The following is a 19,919-nucleotide window of genomic DNA, read 5'->3' as shown; positions in this document are numbered from 1 at the left end:
TTTACAACATTTTGCAAACATTTTAGACTATTTACATTTCAGTGCAGTTTGTATTCTGTATACAACTGTATATGACAAATAAAAATATTGAAAAGTATCTTTAAAAAAATGTGAACTCATGGCATAGTATATAATTTATTATTTTTTTTAATTTAAATAAACGTTTTCAAAACGCATTTATTCTTATTGCTTAACATCTGCATAAATTTGTTTGTGAAAACAATTATATTTATTCAGTTAAGCATCTCTGCATTAATAACTTATTCTGTCAGGATTGTATCTATGTTTGATGATTGTATAGACGTTATAGATGTTTTCGATTCTTAAAGTGTTTTTGTCATTTCTGTCTGTCTGCAGCAAGAGTTGATTGACAGCCTAAGTAAGAAGCTGAAGGTGCTGCAAGAGGCGCGTGAAAACTTGCAGGAAGACGTGCAGGACAATAACGTTCTGGGAGAGGAAGTGGAGGCCACTGTACAGACTGTCTGCAAACCCAACGAGCTGGAGAAGTTTCGCATGTTCGTCGGTGACCTGGACAAAGTGGTCAGTCTGCTGCTGTCGCTGTCCGGTCGACTGGCCCGCGTGGAAAACGCCCTGAACAACCTGGAGGAGGGAATATCAGTGGACGAGAAGGTATAAATGAGATGCATGCGAAATATTTTTTTAATCATTTGTTTCATACTGAGCCTCTCAAATGACGTACACACAAAAATATATTTAGCGTGGCCACAAATTAAGAATCTGTTCCCACTACTTATTAATTAGTTCACTCGTTTTAGTATTTCATGTCAACGTTGCACTAATTTGTTCCCTCATTTAAGTAAATCGTAGCAACCTAATACTAGTTTGTTACCTTGTTTTAGTTAAAATGTGTCCACGCTGTATTAATAAGTTCCCTTGTATTAGTAAATCGTGTCCACGCTGTGTTAATTCGTTCCCTAGTTTTAGTAAATTGTGGCCACATAATACTAATTAGTTGCATTGTTTTAGTAAATCTCAGCCACGTTGTACTATCTAGTTCCCTCGTTTTAGTAAATCATATTCACATAGTACTAATTTGTTCCCTCATTTCAGTAAATCGTGTCCACATTGTATTAATTCATTCCCTCGTTGTAGTAAATCGTGTCCACGCCGTATTCATTCGTTCCCTCGTTGTAGTAAATCGTGTCCACGCTGTATTAATTTGTTCCCTCGTTGTAGTAAATCGTGTCCACGCTGTATTAATTTGTTCCCTCGTTGTAGTAAATCGTGTCCACGCTGTATTAATTTGTTCCCTCGTTGTAGTAAATCGTGTCCACGCTGTATTAATTTGTTCCCTCGTTGTAGTAAATCGTGTCCACGCTGTATTAATTTGTTCCCTCGTTGTAGTAAATCGTGTCCACGCTGTATTAATTTGTTCCCTCGTTGTAGTAAATCGTGTCCACGCTGTATTAATTTGTTCCCTCGTTGTAGTAAATCGTGTCCACGCTGTATTAATTTGTTCCCTCGTTGTAGTAAATCGTGTCCACGCTGTATTAATTTGTTCCCTCGTTGTAGTAAATCGTGTCCACGCTGTATTAATTTGTTCCCTCGTTGTAGTAAATCGTGTCCACGCTGTATTAATTTGTTCCCTCGTTGTAGTAAATCGTGTCCACGCTGTATTAATTTGTTCCCTCGTTGTAGTAAATCGTGTCCACGCTGTATTAATTTGTTCCCTCGTTGTAGTAAATCGTGTCCACGCTGTATTAATTTGTTCCCTCGTTGTAGTAAATCGTGTCCACGCTGTATTAATTTGTTCCCTCGTTGTAGTAAATCGTGTCCACGCTGTATTAATTTGTTCCCTCGTTGTAGTAAATCGTGTCCACGCTGTATTAATTTGTTCCCTCGTTGTAGTAAATCGTGTCCACGCTGTATTAATTTGTTCCCTCGTTGTAGTAAATCGTGTCCACGCTGTATTAATTTGTTCCCTCGTTGTAGTAAATCGTGTCCACGCTGTATTAATTTGTTCCCTCGTTGTAGTAAATCGTGTCCACGCTGTATTAATTTGTTCCCTCGTTGTAGTAAATCGTGTCCACGCTGTATTAATTTGTTCCCTCGTTGTAGTAAATCGTGTCCACGCTGTATTAATTTGTTCCCTCGTTGTAGTAAATCGTGTCCACGCTGTATTAATTTGTTCCCTCGTTGTAGTAAATCGTGTCCACGCTGTATTAATTTGTTCCCTCGTTGTAGTAAATCGTGTCCACGCTGTATTAATTTGTTCCCTCGTTGTAGTAAATCGTGTCCACGCTGTATTAATTTGTTCCCTCGTTGTAGTAAATCGTGTCCACGCTGTATTAATTTGTTCCCTCGTTGTAGTAAATCGTGTCCACGCTGTATTAATTTGTTCCCTCGTTGTAGTAAATCGTGTCCACGCTGTATTAATTTGTTCCCTCGTTGTAGTAAATCGTGTCCACGCTGTATTAATTTGTTCCCTCGTTGTAGTAAATCGTGTCCACGCTGTATTAATTTGTTCCCTCGTTGTAGTAAATCGTGTCCACGCTGTATTAATTTGTTCCCTCGTTGTAGTAAATCGTGTCCACGCTGTATTAATTTGTTCCCTCGTTGTAGTAAATCGTGTCCACGCTGTATTAATTTGTTCCCTCGTTGTAGTAAATCGTGTCCACGCTGTATTAATTTGTTCCCTCGTTGTAGTAAATCGTGTCCACGCTGTATTAATTTGTTCCCTCGTTGTAGTAAATCGTGTCCACGCTGTATTAATTTGTTCCCTCGTTGTAGTAAATCGTGTCCACGCTGTATTAATTTGTTCCCTCGTTGTAGTAAATCGTGTCCACGCTGTATTAATTTGTTCCCTCGTTGTAGTAAATCGTGTCCACGCTGTATTAATTTGTTCCCTCGTTGTAGTAAATCGTGTCCACGCTGTATTAATTTGTTCCCTCGTTGTAGTAAATCGTGTCCACGCTGTATTAATTTGTTCCCTCGTTGTAGTAAATCGTGTCCACGCTGTATTAATTTGTTCCCTCGTTGTAGTAAATCGTGTCCACGCTGTATTAATTTGTTCCCTCGTTGTAGTAAATCGTGTCCACGCTGTATTAATTTGTTCCCTCGTTGTAGTAAATCGTGTCCACGCTGTATTAATTTGTTCCCTCGTTGTAGTAAATCGTGTCCACGCTGTATTAATTTGTTCCCTCGTTGTAGTAAATCGTGTCCACGCTGTATTAATTTGTTCCCTCGTTGTAGTAAATCGTGTCCACGCTGTATTCATTCGTTCCCTCGTTGTAGTAAATCGTGTCCACTCTTTATTAATTTGTTCCCTCGTTGTAGTAAATCGTGTCCACGCTGTATTCATTCGTTCCCTCGTTTTAGTAACTCGTGTCCACGCTGTATTCATTCGTTCCCTCGTTGTAGTAAATCGTGTCCACGCTGTATTCATTCGTTACCTCGTTGTAGTAAATCGTGTCCACGCTGTATTCATTCGTTCCCTCGTTGTAGTAACTCGTGTCCACGCTGTATTCATTCGTTCCCTCGTTGTAGTAAATCGTGTCCACGCTGTATTCATTCGTTCCCTCGTTGTAGTAAATCGTGTCCACGCTGTATTCATTCGTTCCCTCGTTGTAGTAAATCGTGTCCACGCTGTACTAATTGGTTCCCTCGTTGTAGTAAATCGTGTCCACGCTGTATTAATTCGTTCCCTCGTTGCAGTAACTCGTGTCCACACTGTACTAATTTTTTCCCTCATTTTAGTAAATCATGTCCACCTGGTATTAATTCGTTACCTCCTTTTAGTACATCGTAGCAACATAGTACTAATTCGTTCCCTGGTTTTAGTAAATCGTAGCCACATTGGACGAATTAGTTCCCTCGCTTTAATAAATCATCAACACATAGTACTAATTCGTTCCTTCATTTTAGTAAATTGTGTCCACACTGTATTAATTTGTTCCCTCATTTTAGTAAATCATGTCCACATAGTACTATTTCATTCTCTCGTTTTAGTCAATTGTGTCCACATTGTACTAATTCATTCCATCATTTAAGTAAATGAAAAATGTATGAATGGTTTGTACAATAAACACTTGTGTGTCGTACTTTCAGCACACTTTGACTGAAAAACGCAAACTGCTGATTCGCCAGCACGAAGACGCCAAAGAGCTGAAGGAGAACTTGGACCGAAGGGAACGTCTGGTTTATGAGATTCTGGCCAGTCACCTCAGCGAAGAGCGTCTCGCAGACTACCGGCACTTCGTCAAAATGAAGTCAGCGCTCATCATTGAGCAGCGTAAACTGGAGGATAAGATCAAACTGGGTGAAGAGCAGCTCAAATGTCTGAAGGACAGTCTGCCGCTGGACCAGAGAGTGCTGTACTGAACCATACTGAACTCTGGACTGGTCTAAACTGGACTGGACTATGTTAAGTTCAGCCTGGACTCTCAGACTCTTGTTGGAAACTAGACTCTAAGCAGAAGTATTTCATATCTGCTTGTGTGCATTGGACAGAAGCGGACAGTAGTGAAGTATTTTTACTCTGCTTTAAAAGTACTTTTCAATTGTCTGTTTTTCTTTAGAAAACTTTACTTCACAACATTCCAAACCATAATATTGTACTTTTTACTGCCCTACATTTCATATTAAATATCATTTAGTACTTAATTACATTAGAAATCTAGTACTTTCTTACTTTTACTCAAGTAAAAGTAATTCAAAGATTTACTTGAGTACAAGAAAGTACTACATTTTTAGTGTTCTTAACTATTAAAGGTAAAAAAAACAACTTTTATTTATGAAACGTAGTGCAGTAAAAAGTATGACATTATGCTTTGGAGTGTAGTGAAGTAAAAGTTTTCACTTTGATTAAGTGCAGATACTTTGAGTAAAGTAAAAATAATTCACTACTGTCCACCTCGGATAGATTTATTACTATCAACACAAAATCATTCTTATATCAGTTCTGCGCTTTTCATTGATTCCAGTGTTCTTTAATGTAGCATTTTAGTGAATTCATGCTTTGAATCCGCTTGTTTTGAATGTGCTGTAAAAAAAATCTCCTGTTTTTTTTTATAGGATCTTATAAAGTTTTTTTCTACCTGTATATTGTACACATTTCATTTATTTTGCAGCTGAAAGCTAATGGTGCTATTAACTGAAAGGATAGATCTGCTTATTCTTGACTAGATCCACATTGAAAGCTGTTTTACTCATTTTCATGTATGTTTTAAACTTTCCTGTTGTTTGTTTTTAACCTCATTAAATATCAATCATTAATAGGAAGGGAAGTTCGGAATATCTCTACTCGTATCTAAAATATGAACCTGTGAACCAGAAAAATAATTTGCGATATACTGTTCATAAACACGCTTGCAGTGCATTTCTGCTGCAATAAATTGGAATAAAAATAAAAATATGTATTACAACTTTTGTTGTAGCTCTTCATAGTTATGCATCCGAATCCAGTTAATTCATCTGTGTGATACCACACTTGCTCCAAGGGAATGATTCATAAATATTTGCTGTAAACAAGAATAAAATTAAGTTATTTAATGACTCGTTCTGGAGCCTCACCCACCCTCATGGTTTTATGATCTTTATGAGTCCCTGTGTTTTCCAATATAACACGAATGATCTCAGACTCCTCATTGTTTGATTTTATGATGTTGACCGTGATCATGAGCCATGGTCAATCATTCACAGAAACATATTCACCAGCTTATTTGCCCAGGATTTCTGAGCAGCAAGAAGTTGAGTTTCAGACGTCTGGAAGTTTCCAGTCCAACGCCGAGCGCTGAAGACGAAGGAAATGCTGAGAGAAGATTCACTTGCACATGAAGAGAAACTCACGGATCAGTGGACTGGGTGCTGATATGGTAATATGATCATTTTATACTTTTAGTTATAATTTATTTGTAACTTTAATAAGATTTGATGCATATTTGATGCATGGAAATACTATTTTAAGATGTCCATAAAGAGCTTGAAAATAAGGAATGACTATGTTTGAAAGTTAGTTTTATATAAAGTCAGTTTTCATTTCATTGAATTGTAAATGTAAAATAGCGAAGTATCACATGTCTCATTGTAATATATGACAGAAAACAGTCTGTTATGTGATGGGAATATGCAAATAAGGGGCTTATGCTTATGTAAAGTAATCATATTCATATGTATATTTACACTACCATTCAGTTTGGAAGTAAATTCGTGCTTTTATTCATCAAGGACACATTTAATTGATCAAAAGTGACATTTATAATGTTACAAAAGATGTTTCAAATCAGCATATTATACTGATTTCTGAAGATCATGTGACACTGAAGACTGGAGTAATGATGCTGAAAATACAGCTGCGCATCACAGAAATACATTACAGTTTAACACATATTCACATGGAAAACGGTTATTTTAAATTGTAGTAATATTTCACAATATTACTGTTTTCTTTTCTTTTCTTAAATGAAATAAATGCTGCCTTAGTGAGCAAAAGAGACTTCTTTCATCAACGTTGAAATAAATCTTACCGACCACAAACTTTTAAACTTTTGAATATATGTATATACAGTATATAGAAAGAGAGAGAATTCAACATTTACTAATTAAGGGTGTCAATGGAAACATAAAAAATAAGAAAGGCCAAAAATCAAGGTGCTGTGAGCCAAAAGTAAATGTTGCTATATTATATGTGTAAAAATATTTTTAAAATCAGATTCGCTTATATTGTTTTTTTGTTTTGTTTAGTTTTTTCAATGAAAAAAAAAAAGTTACAACAAAATATAAATGAGAAATGAAGATAGGCCTACGCTTTAATACCATATCCCCCCCCCCCTCTTTTTATGATATGGTAAGGCGGGCCAACTCAAAGGTCATCCAGGGCCAAATTTGGCCTGCGGGCCCTGGTTTGGGCATCACCGATTTAAAGGAACTGACAAAACTTTTCGACAATAAATTAGGTGAAAAATGTAATAGTAACATTGACCTAAATTGTGACACCACCTGCTTTCTTTATTCATCTGTGTACATTTGAATCTAATTTAATTATTCATCATTCTTAAAAAGGGTGATGGACCTGTTATTTGTCAACCGCTGTAGTCTCTATGATATTTCGGCACAAACGTTCATGGTAACCGTGCATGACCTTTAGGTGAGGTATTACATTTCTGTTTGGTTTCTGAAACATAAGCAACAGGAAGTTGGTGATCTAAATTGAATCTGTGTTTCTCTTTCTCTCAGAGGGATGTCTGCGAGCTCTGTTTGCCAGGTTTCTTGGAGACGGCATTGGTTAGTTAAACCCACAACAAGCAATTAACTCCATACAGACCTGCAGTCACGTTCAGCCGCTTCAGAGAGACGATCGAGACTCTTCACGATGGATGTTTTCCAGGAGGAACCCGCGGTTTGAGACCGGATGTCATGCCTTACCTCGTCCACACGGCGCATGCGCAGTTCGCGGCGCTCTGGTTTGGGACGGTCGGCTGGACGCTTGTTATCGTAACCATCGGGCTGGTGGAGTGGAGGGTTTGGGAAGTGTCCGATCTGTCGGTCATCACCTCTGGATTGGCTTGGGTTGGTATTTGGAGAGTGTGTTTTTATAGCCACGCTCCGATTTTATCTGACAATCAGATCATGTTCTGTCAGCGGATTCGTTTGTCGGAGTCGTTCACGCCACCGGAAATCGTCGCGGCGCAGGTGCTGATGCTCGTGGCTCTGACTCTCGGATTGGCGGGAAACGCCAGCGTAGTTTACGGCCTCAGGAACGTTTACTTTGGATTAAACAAATCCAAACCCATCAGATTAGCTTTTTCTTCTGGTGGGGTTTTGCTTATTCTTACTGGTGCTTCTGCGCTGGTTCCAGTGTGCTGGAATCTCAATTCCGTTGTAAACAATCAGACTATATCGTTCCCGGCGGAGTTTCGCATGCCATCCGCTCCGGTGAACCAGTCCATCGGACCCGGTATCATCGTGGGGATTTTTGCATCCATCCTGCTGGTTTTTAGCGGGATGGTCTTTCTGTCCTACAGGGCCCCGGTCGTGCTGGAGCCCAAAGTGAGGCCATCCAGGCCCGGAGACTGTGCAGTGGGAACCCATGTGAACCATCAGGGAATTGACAATCCAGCTTTCCAAAGCTGAGATGTGTGAGACTGCTTTCAGGACGGATGTTTTTAAATATTAATTTGTTTTGTTTTATAATAATATTTTTAAATTCCTCTTGTGTTCTGAATAGCAGTACATTTAAAATATTTGTTGTGGAGTGAGGGGAGCTAAAATAAATTGTTTATAATGTTTGTAAATGTTTTGTGACTTATGCAGATGCAACTTATCTGTGTTTTATTTCTCTCAAAATGGCAATTTTCAGTCGGTGTGACTTAAGGCAGAAATATAGTCTACTGCTGCTCGGTGAAATTTCGTGAAGTTGTAGCACATTTCAAATGATAAAATACGTAATTCCGGAAAACACGGTATACACACTGTAAAAAAAACTTGAAATTCAACTTGATTTTTAAAGTTGGATTAATATAATTTAGGCTGAAATGACTATACAACCAAGTTGATTATGCTTAAAGAACGTCAGCAAACGGAACCTAAGTTTTTAATTAAAAATAGGTGGATTTTTAAAAAAACATATATTTCACCTGTTTACATTCTAATTGCATTGTATTAAAAACTGTCTTGCTTTTTAGCTTATTTGCCATTGTTTTTGTGTTTTTATATTTAATCTCTATAGGGTTTTTGTTGTTGTTGTGTAGAGGGTCTGTCATTATTCACAGCACTGTTGCTGTATACTGTTATATGAAACATGTTATATGAAGCACTGATTTTGTATAATATTTGAATTTCATAGTTATTATAAAAATATACCTTAGATATCTATTCATGCATTTGGAAGACACTTTGATCCAAAGCGACTTTGCATTTAAATAATACATTTTGATAAGTTCATGCCTTCACTGGAAATTAAACCAGTTACCTCGGCGTTGCTAGCAGCATTCTCTCTTTGAGCTATATTAATATTTATATTTAAAATTGCATACTTGATGTTATTGAGCATGTGTTGTGAGGTAGTAAAAAGTAAGCTTTTCTGTACTTGTACTGACAAAAAAACCTGAGGAGTGTGAGATCAGTCTGTTATCTGATTATAAACCCAAAGTCAGGAGCAGAACTGACTGTAGGATTACTGTAAGAAGAATAGAAAGGCTTGGACAGGGAATTATGAGTCAGACTGTAATCCTGATGATTAGGTCAATAGAATTGTTGTGTAAGAAGCTTCAAATGGATATAAGCTGAGAGACCAGATTCATTTTTTTCCATCAAGGTTTTATGCACTAAACGTTTGTACTTCATTAGTGATAAGCAAGTACACACTATTGATAGTATGCTACTCTGCACTACAATGAGATTAAATTGAGTTTAGTGCCACAGGCCTCCATTTACAGTACTGATCAAAAATGTGGAATAATTAAGATTTTTAAAATGCTTTTGAAAAAGCCTCTTCTGCTCACCAAGGCTGCATCTGATCAAAAATACAGTAAAAACAGTCATACTCTGATTGCAATATATATTAAACTGTAACGTATTTCTGTGATGTGCAGCTGTATTTTCAGCATCATTCCTCCAGTCTTCAGTGTCACATGATCTTCAGAAATCAGTATAATATGCTGATCTGCTGCTCAAGTGTAGTCAATTATTACTAATTATTATTAATAACGTTTCTTATTATTTTCAGTGTTGAAAATAGTTCTTGCTGCTTTATATTTTTCTTTTTCCCCCCAGGATTCTTACATGAATAGAAGGTTCAATGAACAGCATTTATTTGAAATAGAAACTTTTTGTAACATTATAAATGTCTTTACTGTCACTTTGGATCCATTTAATGCGTCAATGATAAATCACAGTATTAATTTCTGGTTTCCCCAAATATATTGGGCAGCACAACTGTTTTCAGCATTGATGATAATCAGAAATGTTTCTTGAGCAGCAAAAATTCAGCTCTGATCACAACAATCAATTACATTTTGCTCTATATTGCAATTAAAAACACTTCATTTAAATTGTATAGCCTAATATTTCACAATTAAATTCTCCCTTGGTGAACAGAATAGACTTCTTTCAGAAACATTTAAAAAAATCTTACCAACTCCAAAATTTGTGTAGTGTAGGTATAGTGTAGCTATTCATAACCTCACACTTCATTCTTTGAAAAAGGGAAATTTTAGCCCATAAAACCGCACAGATGCACACTATGAAATGTTTAAGTACTATGAAATGGGATGCTGTAATTGTGCTTTCACATACTCATCACCTATTTGGGAAGGATAGCATGCAAATTGGCAACCCAAGACCTTAATTAGCTCATTTATGATCTCTTAAGCATCCTTGAGTAGGAAAGAGGGGTGCTGGAAGCTGAACTTGCGTCACTGAGGCTCTGGCTTCGGTCCATGGCTGTAGGTGTGGATCTCTCATCTCGACCCTCTGGAGACCCGGCTCATGTGAACCGGAGCAGAGGATGGCAGTGGCAGGGCACGTGAAACGCTCTCCAGAAGATCACTGCACTAATTGTTAGGTTGGAAGTGCAGTCTGTGCCAAAGCAGTTCTCTCTGAGCTCCACATTGTGCCAAGACCGACAGCAGCAGAACAAAAGGCCTCTCTTACGCGCTGAAGCAGCACCAAATACAAGCTCAGTAAACACAGATTCCTGCTCAGTGTGGAAGATTGTTTCCATAATGGGATAAAAAAAAAATAATAATTTTGTTGCAATTTTGAGTTTACATCTCACAATATAGTTTCTCTTACACAGTCAATTGCAAATGTATATCTCACAATTTTGACTTTTTCCTTAGTTTATAGCTCACAATTCTGATTTTTGTTTCCAGAAAAAAAAAAAAATTGTAATTACACATTTTTATCTCTGTTCTATGTACTATGTACTTTACTGAACTGTTCTTTGTTCTGTACTTTTATTTTATTTTTAATTTTGCAAATGCAAGCTTATTTGTCAAAATGTACACTTTTGTTTCTCAGAATTGAGAGTTTATATCTTGCAATTCTGAGGGAAAAAAAGTTGTGAGTTGTGAGATATAAACTTGGAATTTGCTATTTTTCTTAATTTTATTTTTTATTCCATGGCACAAACATGCTTCCATTCAGAAATTAAATAAACCTGATTTAAGCAGGTTAATATATTTAGCATCAATCAAATTTGTTTCAGTTTCATGCATTTGAACTTACTGAATATTGCTTGTTCCACAGATAGACATGTTCATACTTTTTAACTTAATAAATGTAATTGTTTTCAATTACAGAACAGAACAGATTTGTACTGCTTCGAAGCCATTTAAAGAAATGCATTTAGATAATTTGATAATTTAATTAGTTAAATAGATGCATATACTTATAATAAACTATATACCGTGATTTTTTTAGGTCTGAAATCTGATCCGTTTAATTTCTGCATAACTAACAAATATGCATCACATTAAGTTTATTAGTTTATGTTGAAACTGTCTAATCCAAATTTAACATGCAATTCAAATACATAAATCTCAAACTAATGCCTAAATGTTTTTAGCAATAGGAATTCTTTAATGTGACTGAAGAAAATCATACGTTGAGGGATGCATTTCATCCATATGGCTGATTATCATAAAGGAAGTGGGCTGGAAGTCTTCTGCACGATGTGCTCCTGATAGTGAACAAACCTTTGTATGTAAAGATGGGAAGATTAGCATGCAAAGTTATAATGAGTCCATTGTGGAAAGCCAACAATGAGAACTTTGATTTGACAGCATGAACCCGGGCCGATAGACACGGACACTCAGCGGTTAAAACACTTCAGACGAGAAGCTGAAGGGATTTAGAAAGATGATCAAAGACACATTCCCCATGAAGAACATTGTGCTGTTACAGGCTCCAATCCATCAGGACACTTCAGAGATCACACACTCTGGATTTCTCTTCTACAATAACTGTCTAATGTAATGCAATTTTGTTTCAATGAAGATAACTGAAGGTCCATCACTTTCACCAAAGAACGTGGATTAATAACTGTTTCTTTCAAGATATAGGGCCTATTGCAAATTGAAAGTAAAACTAACTGGCACATCCAACCAGTGTTTGAATAGATGAATGTGAGATGAAATTACTGCATATTTTCCACCTGCTTGTCTCTGTAAATCAGGACTTAAAACCGTTTCAGCTCTTGCTTTTCAGAACCACAACTCATAATATGTGATATTTTTGATCTTGAAATATACAGTTATAGGGAGTTCAAAAGTCTTAGAGGAACACATTGAAAATCTGTTTAAACTTGGGAATAAAGTTTTTAGAGTTTGAAAGGAACAAACAAAATATCATTATGTAAAATGAAAAATGTTTTCCTTCAAATTTCATGTAGTACAAATGAAATCTGTACTACATGAAAAAATCTGATTAAAAGAGAAAAATGCAAAATAAATAAATACTGCAAAACAGCATTTTCACAAGTGATCTCATATCTTAAGCATTTTTTAAATGGCCTTAATTTGTGATCATCACACTCATAGATGTGTCTTAAAACTAAGAAATAAAGCAAACTGCACAAACAAATGAAAATGAAAAGTTATTTTAGTGAAAACTGTTTTTTCCCCGACATTTAGTTTTTTGCTTATCAGCAGCACAGTTCAGAATATTAGTTATTATTATTATTTTTGTTTATTTACTTTTTTAAAAAGATAATAATATAAGCAAGGGAGTCTGAGAGGAACACATACAAATTATATTTAAAGTTGCAAATATTCACTTTCAAAAAAATCATTATGATGCAAAATGAAGGTGAAAGATTCTCCACTGTTTCTAAGTCACTAATCAAATATAAACAGATTTATTATAATACATTAATAAAATTGCATTAAAGAAATTCAATGCAAAAAGCATTTTCTCAGACCTTTGAACACCACTAAATCGATTTAAGCATTTTAAAATAGTCTTTCTTAATTTATGAGCCTCACAAGTGATATTTTCATAAATATGCATGCTACAACATACTTGTGTGAAAACTCACATTTGTTGACATTTCGTGAGCACAAAAATAAAAAATGCAGAGACAAACATGCAGCTGATTTATTGACTGATCATCAACTTTGGTACTTTGACATTTTAGAGAACGCAAGGTAGCCTATGATATAATCTTCCTCTCATTCAGTCACTCTCTTTTTAAATATAAAACCAAACCGATCTCGTGAAAGTGCGTATAAATAGTACGCCAAATAAAAGCGAAAACTCGTGGTATTGATACGCAAAAATGGACTTTGGCGTGCATATGCTACGCGATGGGTAGGTTTAGGGTTGTGGGGTAGATGCGTATCATATGCACGCAAAAACTGCGTATCATATGCACGCCAAACACATGCGTATCATATGCACGCCAAAGTCCATTTTTGCGTATCAATACCACGAGTTTTCGCTTTTATTTGGCGTACTATTTATACGCATTTTCATGAGACCGGGCTCATAAAAACACACTTGCATCTGGTTTTCCAGTAACATTTGGACAATTAGCAAAAAGGCATTGTCTGTCATAAATGACCTCATAGTCATTAAAACCTAAGTTGCACTTTCTCGGAAAGTTTGCATCATTTGTTTCCACGATTAGTAAAGTGTGGTTTCATTAGAATCACATTCACGTGCAGATTTGGGTTTGAGCTTATAAAAGGATTCACAAAATGATTTGTAATCAAAAAATGAAGTCTAATCTGCCCAAAAACTAAAAACAGCAGCATTATATTTACAATCTTTGAATATATATATGATCATTTCAGTGCAAAACTATTTGTTAATTAGTTGAAGCAAACTGTGTGCTCATTAATTAATAACCTCACACATATTCTGTCCTCGCGCGTGGAGAGCGTTCCGTACGCGTCATTTGAGCTCTGTATAGCGCTACAGATTGGTGTAGCGAACACCTTTCGTCTTGCATAAACAAGCAAGAAGTGACCATTAAGAAACCAGCCACCAAATGCAAAAACCCAGCCGTCCAGCCGAGGAAAAGCGCATCTCCGAACTCCCACCGAGGAACCACGCTTGGCACGCTTTCGTCGAAGAACCGGAGAACCGTCAGATGTGCCACATACGAGACCGGCACGAGACCGAGGACACCTGCGACGATGCTAAAGATCCCGCCGAGCATCTTCAAGGTCCTTTTGGCTTTGAAGCTCTCCGTGCGTCTGCAGCTGTTCACCAGGTTGATGCCCGGGATGGCGAGTAACAGGCCGATTAAACCCGTCGCCACAGCGGTGCACATCAGGATTCGGGCCAGTCGGATGTCCGACGGGAGACCCAGAAGAGTGTTGTATGGCAGGCACTCGGTCATCCCCAGATCCTGAACCACGCAGGCTTCCCACAATCCCAGCTGGAAGCTCTCGGTGGGCAGGAGCTCGGTGGAAAGTGTGAGCCATTGTGGTATCATGAGGGTGACCAGCGAACACAAGCAGGCGACCAGCGAGAAAAACACACCCAGCAGCTCCAGAGTCCCTAATCCAGGGTCCATGACCACTGCTCTCCTCCTCCTCCCTGTCTACTCTAGTTAGTAGACTGAGAAGTGCAGAGAGCTGACAGCAGTGATGGGGTGGGTGGGCAGAAGCTCTGATTTCTCTCAGCATAGAGACGCAAACAACAGCAGCATTCACCCAGTGTTGGGGAAAGCTACTTCAAAAAAGTACAATATGGCATTACCTAGGTTTCCGCCACTGAATAATAAAGAAAAAAGATAATTGTGACTTTTTATGCCATACTTTACATCTTGTATCACGCCTGATGCAAACTTGCAATTCTGACTTTTTGTTTTCTCAGAAACTCGCAAATGTGAGAAATGAAGTCAAAATTGCGAGATAGGCTATAAAATGTCAATTCTGACATTTTTACATCTCGCAATCCTGCGAAGCATTCTGGAAGAAGCTATGGGTTGCGTCTCCTGATAACGCTGTCTCTCAGCGCGCTACGAAGACTCTAAAGGTATGCCTTAACCAAAGGTGTACCATTTCTAGGCGTGTTCCCCGAACTATACTTTAGAAGGTTGCTTACCCTGTTGAAAAAAACAGCATATGCTGGTTATGTATGTTTTGACGCTGGGATGCTGGTTTAAGCTGGTCCTTTGCTGGTTTAAACTGGTCCTTTGCTGGTTTAAACTGGTCCTTTGCTGGTTTAAGATGGTCCTTTTGCTGGTTTATGCTGGTCATGTGCTGGCAAAGGACCAGCTTAAACCAGCATCCCAGCGTCAAAACATACCTAACCAGCATATGCTTGTTTTTTAAAGGGTTAATTCACCCAAAAATGATAATTCTGTCATTAATTACTGACCCTCGTGTTGTTAGAAACCCGTAAGACCTTCGTTCATCTTCGGAACACAATTTAAGATATTTTTGATGAAATCTGAGGGCTCTCTGACCCTCCCATAGACAACAAGGTAACTACCACGTTCAAGGTTCAGAAAAGTACCAAGATGATCGACAAAGTAGTCTGTGTGGCATCAGTGGTTCAACTGTGAAGTTACGAAGCTACGAGAATACTTTTTTGCACAAAGAAAACAAAAATAATGACTTTATTCCACATTTTCGTGTCTACTGCGTCACTTTGGACGTGCGTTGGCCACTTGAGAGCGCCTGCGTGCGACAGGAAGTAAGTGCAGAAGACTGTCCCAGATCTTAAAAACACCAGAGCGCAGTGTCCTTAATGCACACTAAACCCACAGTGTATCCCATTAGTTAGTGTATCCCATCATGCATCATGTTCTGGAAATAAATCGTGAGACTTTTTGCCGAGATCTCGCGAGAGGTCACGGAAACCTTTCCAATGTAAGTTAAATATGAAATATTACAACATTTGCAACTGCTTTTTATCACTTAATTAAATTGTGTCATCTATAGGGACTACTGAACAGACATTTAGAAGTTGATTTTAAAATGCAAAGTATTGAACATAATAATAAAACTCTGTAAACAATTTGTGTTTTTACAACACTATAAGTGTGTCCCATCAGGTAATGAAAAGTTGTACACACACTTGTGGTCTTCATGCTCACTTACAGGAAATATGTCATAGAAGTAGTCAAGTGGTCAAGTGCAAAGACCACAAGTGTGTGTATTTGGACAAGGCAACTGTCGTGAACGCGCATCCAAAGTGACGCAGTAGAGACGAAAATGTTGAATAAAGTCGTTATTTTTGTTTTCTTTGCACAAAAAAGTATTCTCGTAGCTTCGTAACTTCACAGTTGAACCACTGATGTCACACGGACTACTTTGTCGATCATCTTGGTACTTTTCTAAATGAAAGATGAACGATTTTTGAAAGTCTGACAGTAATCAGTGTTGATTTCTACTGTAAGGTTAACCCTGCCTGCTTTAAATGTTTCAAAATGATAAACAGTTAAAAACATTCGAAATTTAGAAACTTACAATACAAGAACAACATCTTAATGTTGGCTCTCCATCACTCTCCAGAATAAAATGATACTTTAAATGTCATCCACGTAATACTCAAAAGCATAATATGCTGTAATGTTTACCAAAAGTCTGAACACTGAACTATGGTCCTTTGCTGGTTTAAACTGGTCCTTTGCTGGTTTAAGATGGTCCTTTTGCTGGTTTATGCTGGTCATGTGCTGGCAAAGGACCAGCTTAAACCAGCATCCCAGCGTCAAAACATACCTAACCAGCATATGCTTGTTTTTTAAAGGGTTAATTCACCCAAAAATGATAATTCTGTCATTAATTACTGACCCTCGTGTTGTTAGAAACCCGTAAGACCTTCGTTCATCTTCGGAACACAATTTAAGATATTTTTGATGAAATCTGAGGGCTCTCTGACCCTCCCATAGACAACAAGGTAACTACCACGTTCAAGGTTCAGAAAAGTACCAAGATGATCGACAAAGTAGTCTGTGTGGCATCAGTGGTTCAACTGTGAAGTTACGAAGCTACGAGAATACTTTTTTGCACAAAGAAAACAAAAATAATGACTTTATTCCACATTTTCGTGTCTACTGCATCACTTTGGACGTGCGTTGGCCACTTGAGAGCGCCTGCGTGCGACAGGAAGTAAGTGCAGAAGACTGTCCCAGATCTTAAAAGCACCAGAGCGCAGTGTCCTTAATGCACACTAAACCCACAGTGTATCCCATTAGTTAGTGTATACCATCATGCATCATGTTCTGGAAATAAATCGTGAGACTTTTTGCCGAGATCTCGCGAGAGGTCACGGAAACCTTTCCAATGTAAGTTAAATATGAAATATTACAACATTTGCAACTGCTTTTTATCACTTAATTAAATTGTGTCATCTATAGGGACTACTGAACAGACATTTAGAAGTTGATTTTAAAATGCAAAGTATTGAACATAATAATAAAACTCTGTAAACAATTTGTGTTTTTACAACACTATAAGTGTGTCCCATCAGGTAATGAAAAGTTGTACACACACTTGTGGTCTTCATGCTCACTTACAGGAAATATGTCATAGAAGTAGTCAAGTGGTCAAGTGCAAAGACCACAAGTGTGTGTATTTGGACAAGGCAACTGTCGTGAACGCGCATCCAAAGTGACGCAGTAGAGACGAAAATGTTGAATAAAGTCGTTATTTTTGTTTTCTTTGCACAAAAAAGTATTCTCGTAGCTTCGTAACTTCACAGTTGAACCGCTGATGCCACACGGACTACTTTGTCGATCATCTTGGTACTTTTCTAAATGAAAGATGAACGATTTTTGAAAGTCTGACAGTAATCAGTGTTGATTTCTACTGTAAGGTTAACCCTGCCTGCTTTAAATGTTTCAAAATGATAAACAGTTAAAAACATTCGAAATTTAGAAACTTACAATACAAGAACAACATCTTAATGTTGGCTCTCCATCACTCTCCAGAATAAAATGATACTTTAAATGTCATCCACGTAATACTCAAAAGCATAATATGCTGTAATGTTTACCAAAAGTCTGAACACTGAACTATTGCACTCTCAATGCCTAAACATAACGCCTAATGAATCTGGGGTAGTCAGGTGTTACAAGTTCTCAGAAAACTCCCAGTTCACTAATTGTAATTACGAGTTCTACAAGGATGTGAATGGTTTTTACAAGGTGGTATCTCGTAATTAAGGTAATTACAACATGGCGTGAACGCACCTTTTGTTTCATATCACAATTAGCGTGAGATTCACATGGGCAGAGTGAGAGCGTGAGACAGAGCCTGGAAGCATGTCTCTCGCCAAATGCATGAGAGTTGGCAATCCATATGTGTGTGTGAGTGTGTGTGTGTGTGTGTGTGTGTGTGTGTGTGTGTATTATCTGCCAGTAGTGTTTGGGAGCTGAACATGAAAGCTGAAGTTTGAGAAGGAAATATACTTTCAGATAAAACTCTCCCACGCTGCTCAGACAATGGTTCACATATTCAAAAGACTTGAATTAGGTCTTTCATTTAGTTTAGAAGAAGGCTTGATGAATTTCAGTTAACTCAGGATCACAAAGAGGTCAAGAACTTCAAACAACTGACCATCGTAACTTTTCCTCCAAATTACCAGACTACAGAGATGTTTATTGCTGTATAATAAAAGTATTTAAAGGGTTTTAAAAATCTTTCAAACAAGGGCATAGAGTTTAGTATGGACGCTATGACATGTCCCTACCAATATTCAGCAACTAAATTGTCCCTAGCAATAATTTTGATCAAACAATTAAATATATGTATGTAACCATTGCTGTTGTAATTTCGGCTGCATCTGAAATAGGTCATTGAAATTACCTGAGACATTAAAGAAATAAGCTTGAAAAACACATTTAATACATGTGCTGAGTAAGAACATATAAGAGCCGAAGTGTTTAAAACAATACGAGCACAGTTCAGCTGAATGATAAAGTTTACTCTCTTTAACTTTATGTTCTGCTGTTTTGTGTTCATCTGCTTCTCCCATTTGCTCTTTTTAGTCTCAAGTCTCAAGTCTACTTTATTTATAAAGCCCTTTCCACTACAAAGTAGACCAAAGGACTGTACAGCAACACAACAAGATGAGAATAGCAAAAACTAAAATCAACAATAACAGAAAAACAATTTAATTCAATTTACATCTTCCAAAAGTCAACAATTAAAAGCAATAGAAAACAAGTATGTTTTCAGACGAGATTTAAAAACATCAACTGAGGGTGCAGCTCTGATGTCAGGTGGAAGGGTATTCCACAGTCTTGGGACAGCAACCGAGAATGCACGATCCCCCTTAGTTTTCAGGCGAGTTTTCGGGAACTGAGAGCAGTAAACAGTTAAGTGATCTTTGAGGTCTACCAGAGTTAATATGAATCAGGTCCGTAATATATTCTGGGGCCATATCATGAACAGCTTTAAAAAAGTACAGCAACACCTTATACTGAATCCGATATTTAACCGGAAGCCAATGCAGCTTTTCCAAAACTGGAGTAATATACTCCCTTTTCTTTGTACTAGCAAGGAGCCTCGCAGCTGCATTCTGGACCAATTGCAATTTTGCAGTAAGAGATTGGCTCACTCCCAAATAAAGTGCATTACAGTAGTCCAAACGGGAGGAGATAAATGCATGAATCACTATCTCAAGGTTAGCAACAGACAAAAAGGATTTCATTTTTGCAATAGTCCTCAACTGAAAGAAGCAACTTTTCACCATACATTTAATCTGATGATCAAACGTTAGAGCTGAATCAAAAATTACACCCAGATTTCTTATTTGGGACTGCACATTTATTGTCGATACCTAACACATCGTTTATGTCACAGTCAACCTTATTTGGCCCAAAAATGATTACTTCAGATTTACTCGCATTTAGCTGTAGGCGATTTTGCTCTAACTAGCACTTCACCTCATCAAGACATAATAACAAACATGAATGAGAAGTTGATGCTCCAGATCTAATAGGCAAATAAATCTGAATATCATCAGCATAAAGATGATAAGACATACTGTTTAAAAAA

At 37.4% G+C, this 19,919-nt stretch overlaps 3 protein-coding genes across 3 annotated transcripts in view; 2 read left to right on the top strand and 1 right to left on the bottom strand.

The window, feature by feature from the left end:
- Positions 1-4,528, top strand: part of LOC107552394 (protein Shroom2-like) — a 31,180-nt gene extending 26,652 nt beyond the window's left edge. Inside the window, exons 11-12 of the mRNA XM_016234263.1 lie at positions 358-630; positions 4,069-4,528. Coding sequence (XP_016089749.1) covers positions 358-630; positions 4,069-4,341 — 546 coding nt within the window. The 3' untranslated portion in view covers positions 4,342-4,528. The remainder of the gene's footprint in view (positions 1-357; positions 631-4,068) is intronic.
- Positions 4,529-5,666: 1,138 nt separating this feature from the next.
- LOC107552393 (claudin-34-like) lies at positions 5,667-8,091 on the top strand. Its single transcript, XM_016234262.1, has 2 exons — positions 5,667-5,834; positions 7,195-8,091. The coding sequence occupies exon 2, from the start codon at positions 7,375-7,377 to the stop codon at positions 8,089-8,091; it is 717 nt and encodes a 238-aa protein (XP_016089748.1). The 5' UTR covers positions 5,667-5,834; positions 7,195-7,374.
- A 5,719-nt stretch (positions 8,092-13,810) lies between these two features.
- On the bottom strand, positions 13,811-14,482 carry LOC107552392 (putative claudin-24). The gene has a single exon (XM_016234260.1). The coding sequence runs from the start codon at positions 14,480-14,482 to the stop codon at positions 13,811-13,813; it is 672 nt and encodes a 223-aa protein (XP_016089746.1).
- Positions 14,483-19,919: the final 5,437 nt, after the last annotated feature.

Source organism: Sinocyclocheilus grahami, unplaced genomic scaffold (genome assembly GCF_001515645.1).
Source record: "Sinocyclocheilus grahami isolate Dianchi unplaced genomic scaffold, SAMN03320097.WGS_v1.1 scaffold449.1, whole genome shotgun sequence".
Classification (NCBI taxonomy): Eukaryota; Metazoa; Chordata; class Actinopteri; order Cypriniformes; family Cyprinidae; genus Sinocyclocheilus; species Sinocyclocheilus grahami.
Note: the sequence above shows the minus strand (reverse complement) of the source record. Positions and strands in the feature narration are given on the sequence as shown.

Coding starts and splice junctions, on each gene's coding strand:
- LOC107552392 (XM_016234260.1), bottom strand. CDS start 14,482: ATGGACCCTGGATTAGGGACTCTGGAGCTGCTGGGTGTGTTTTTCTCG.
- LOC107552393 (XM_016234262.1), top strand. CDS start 7,375: ATGCCTTACCTCGTCCACACGGCGCATGCGCAGTTCGCGGCGCTCTGG.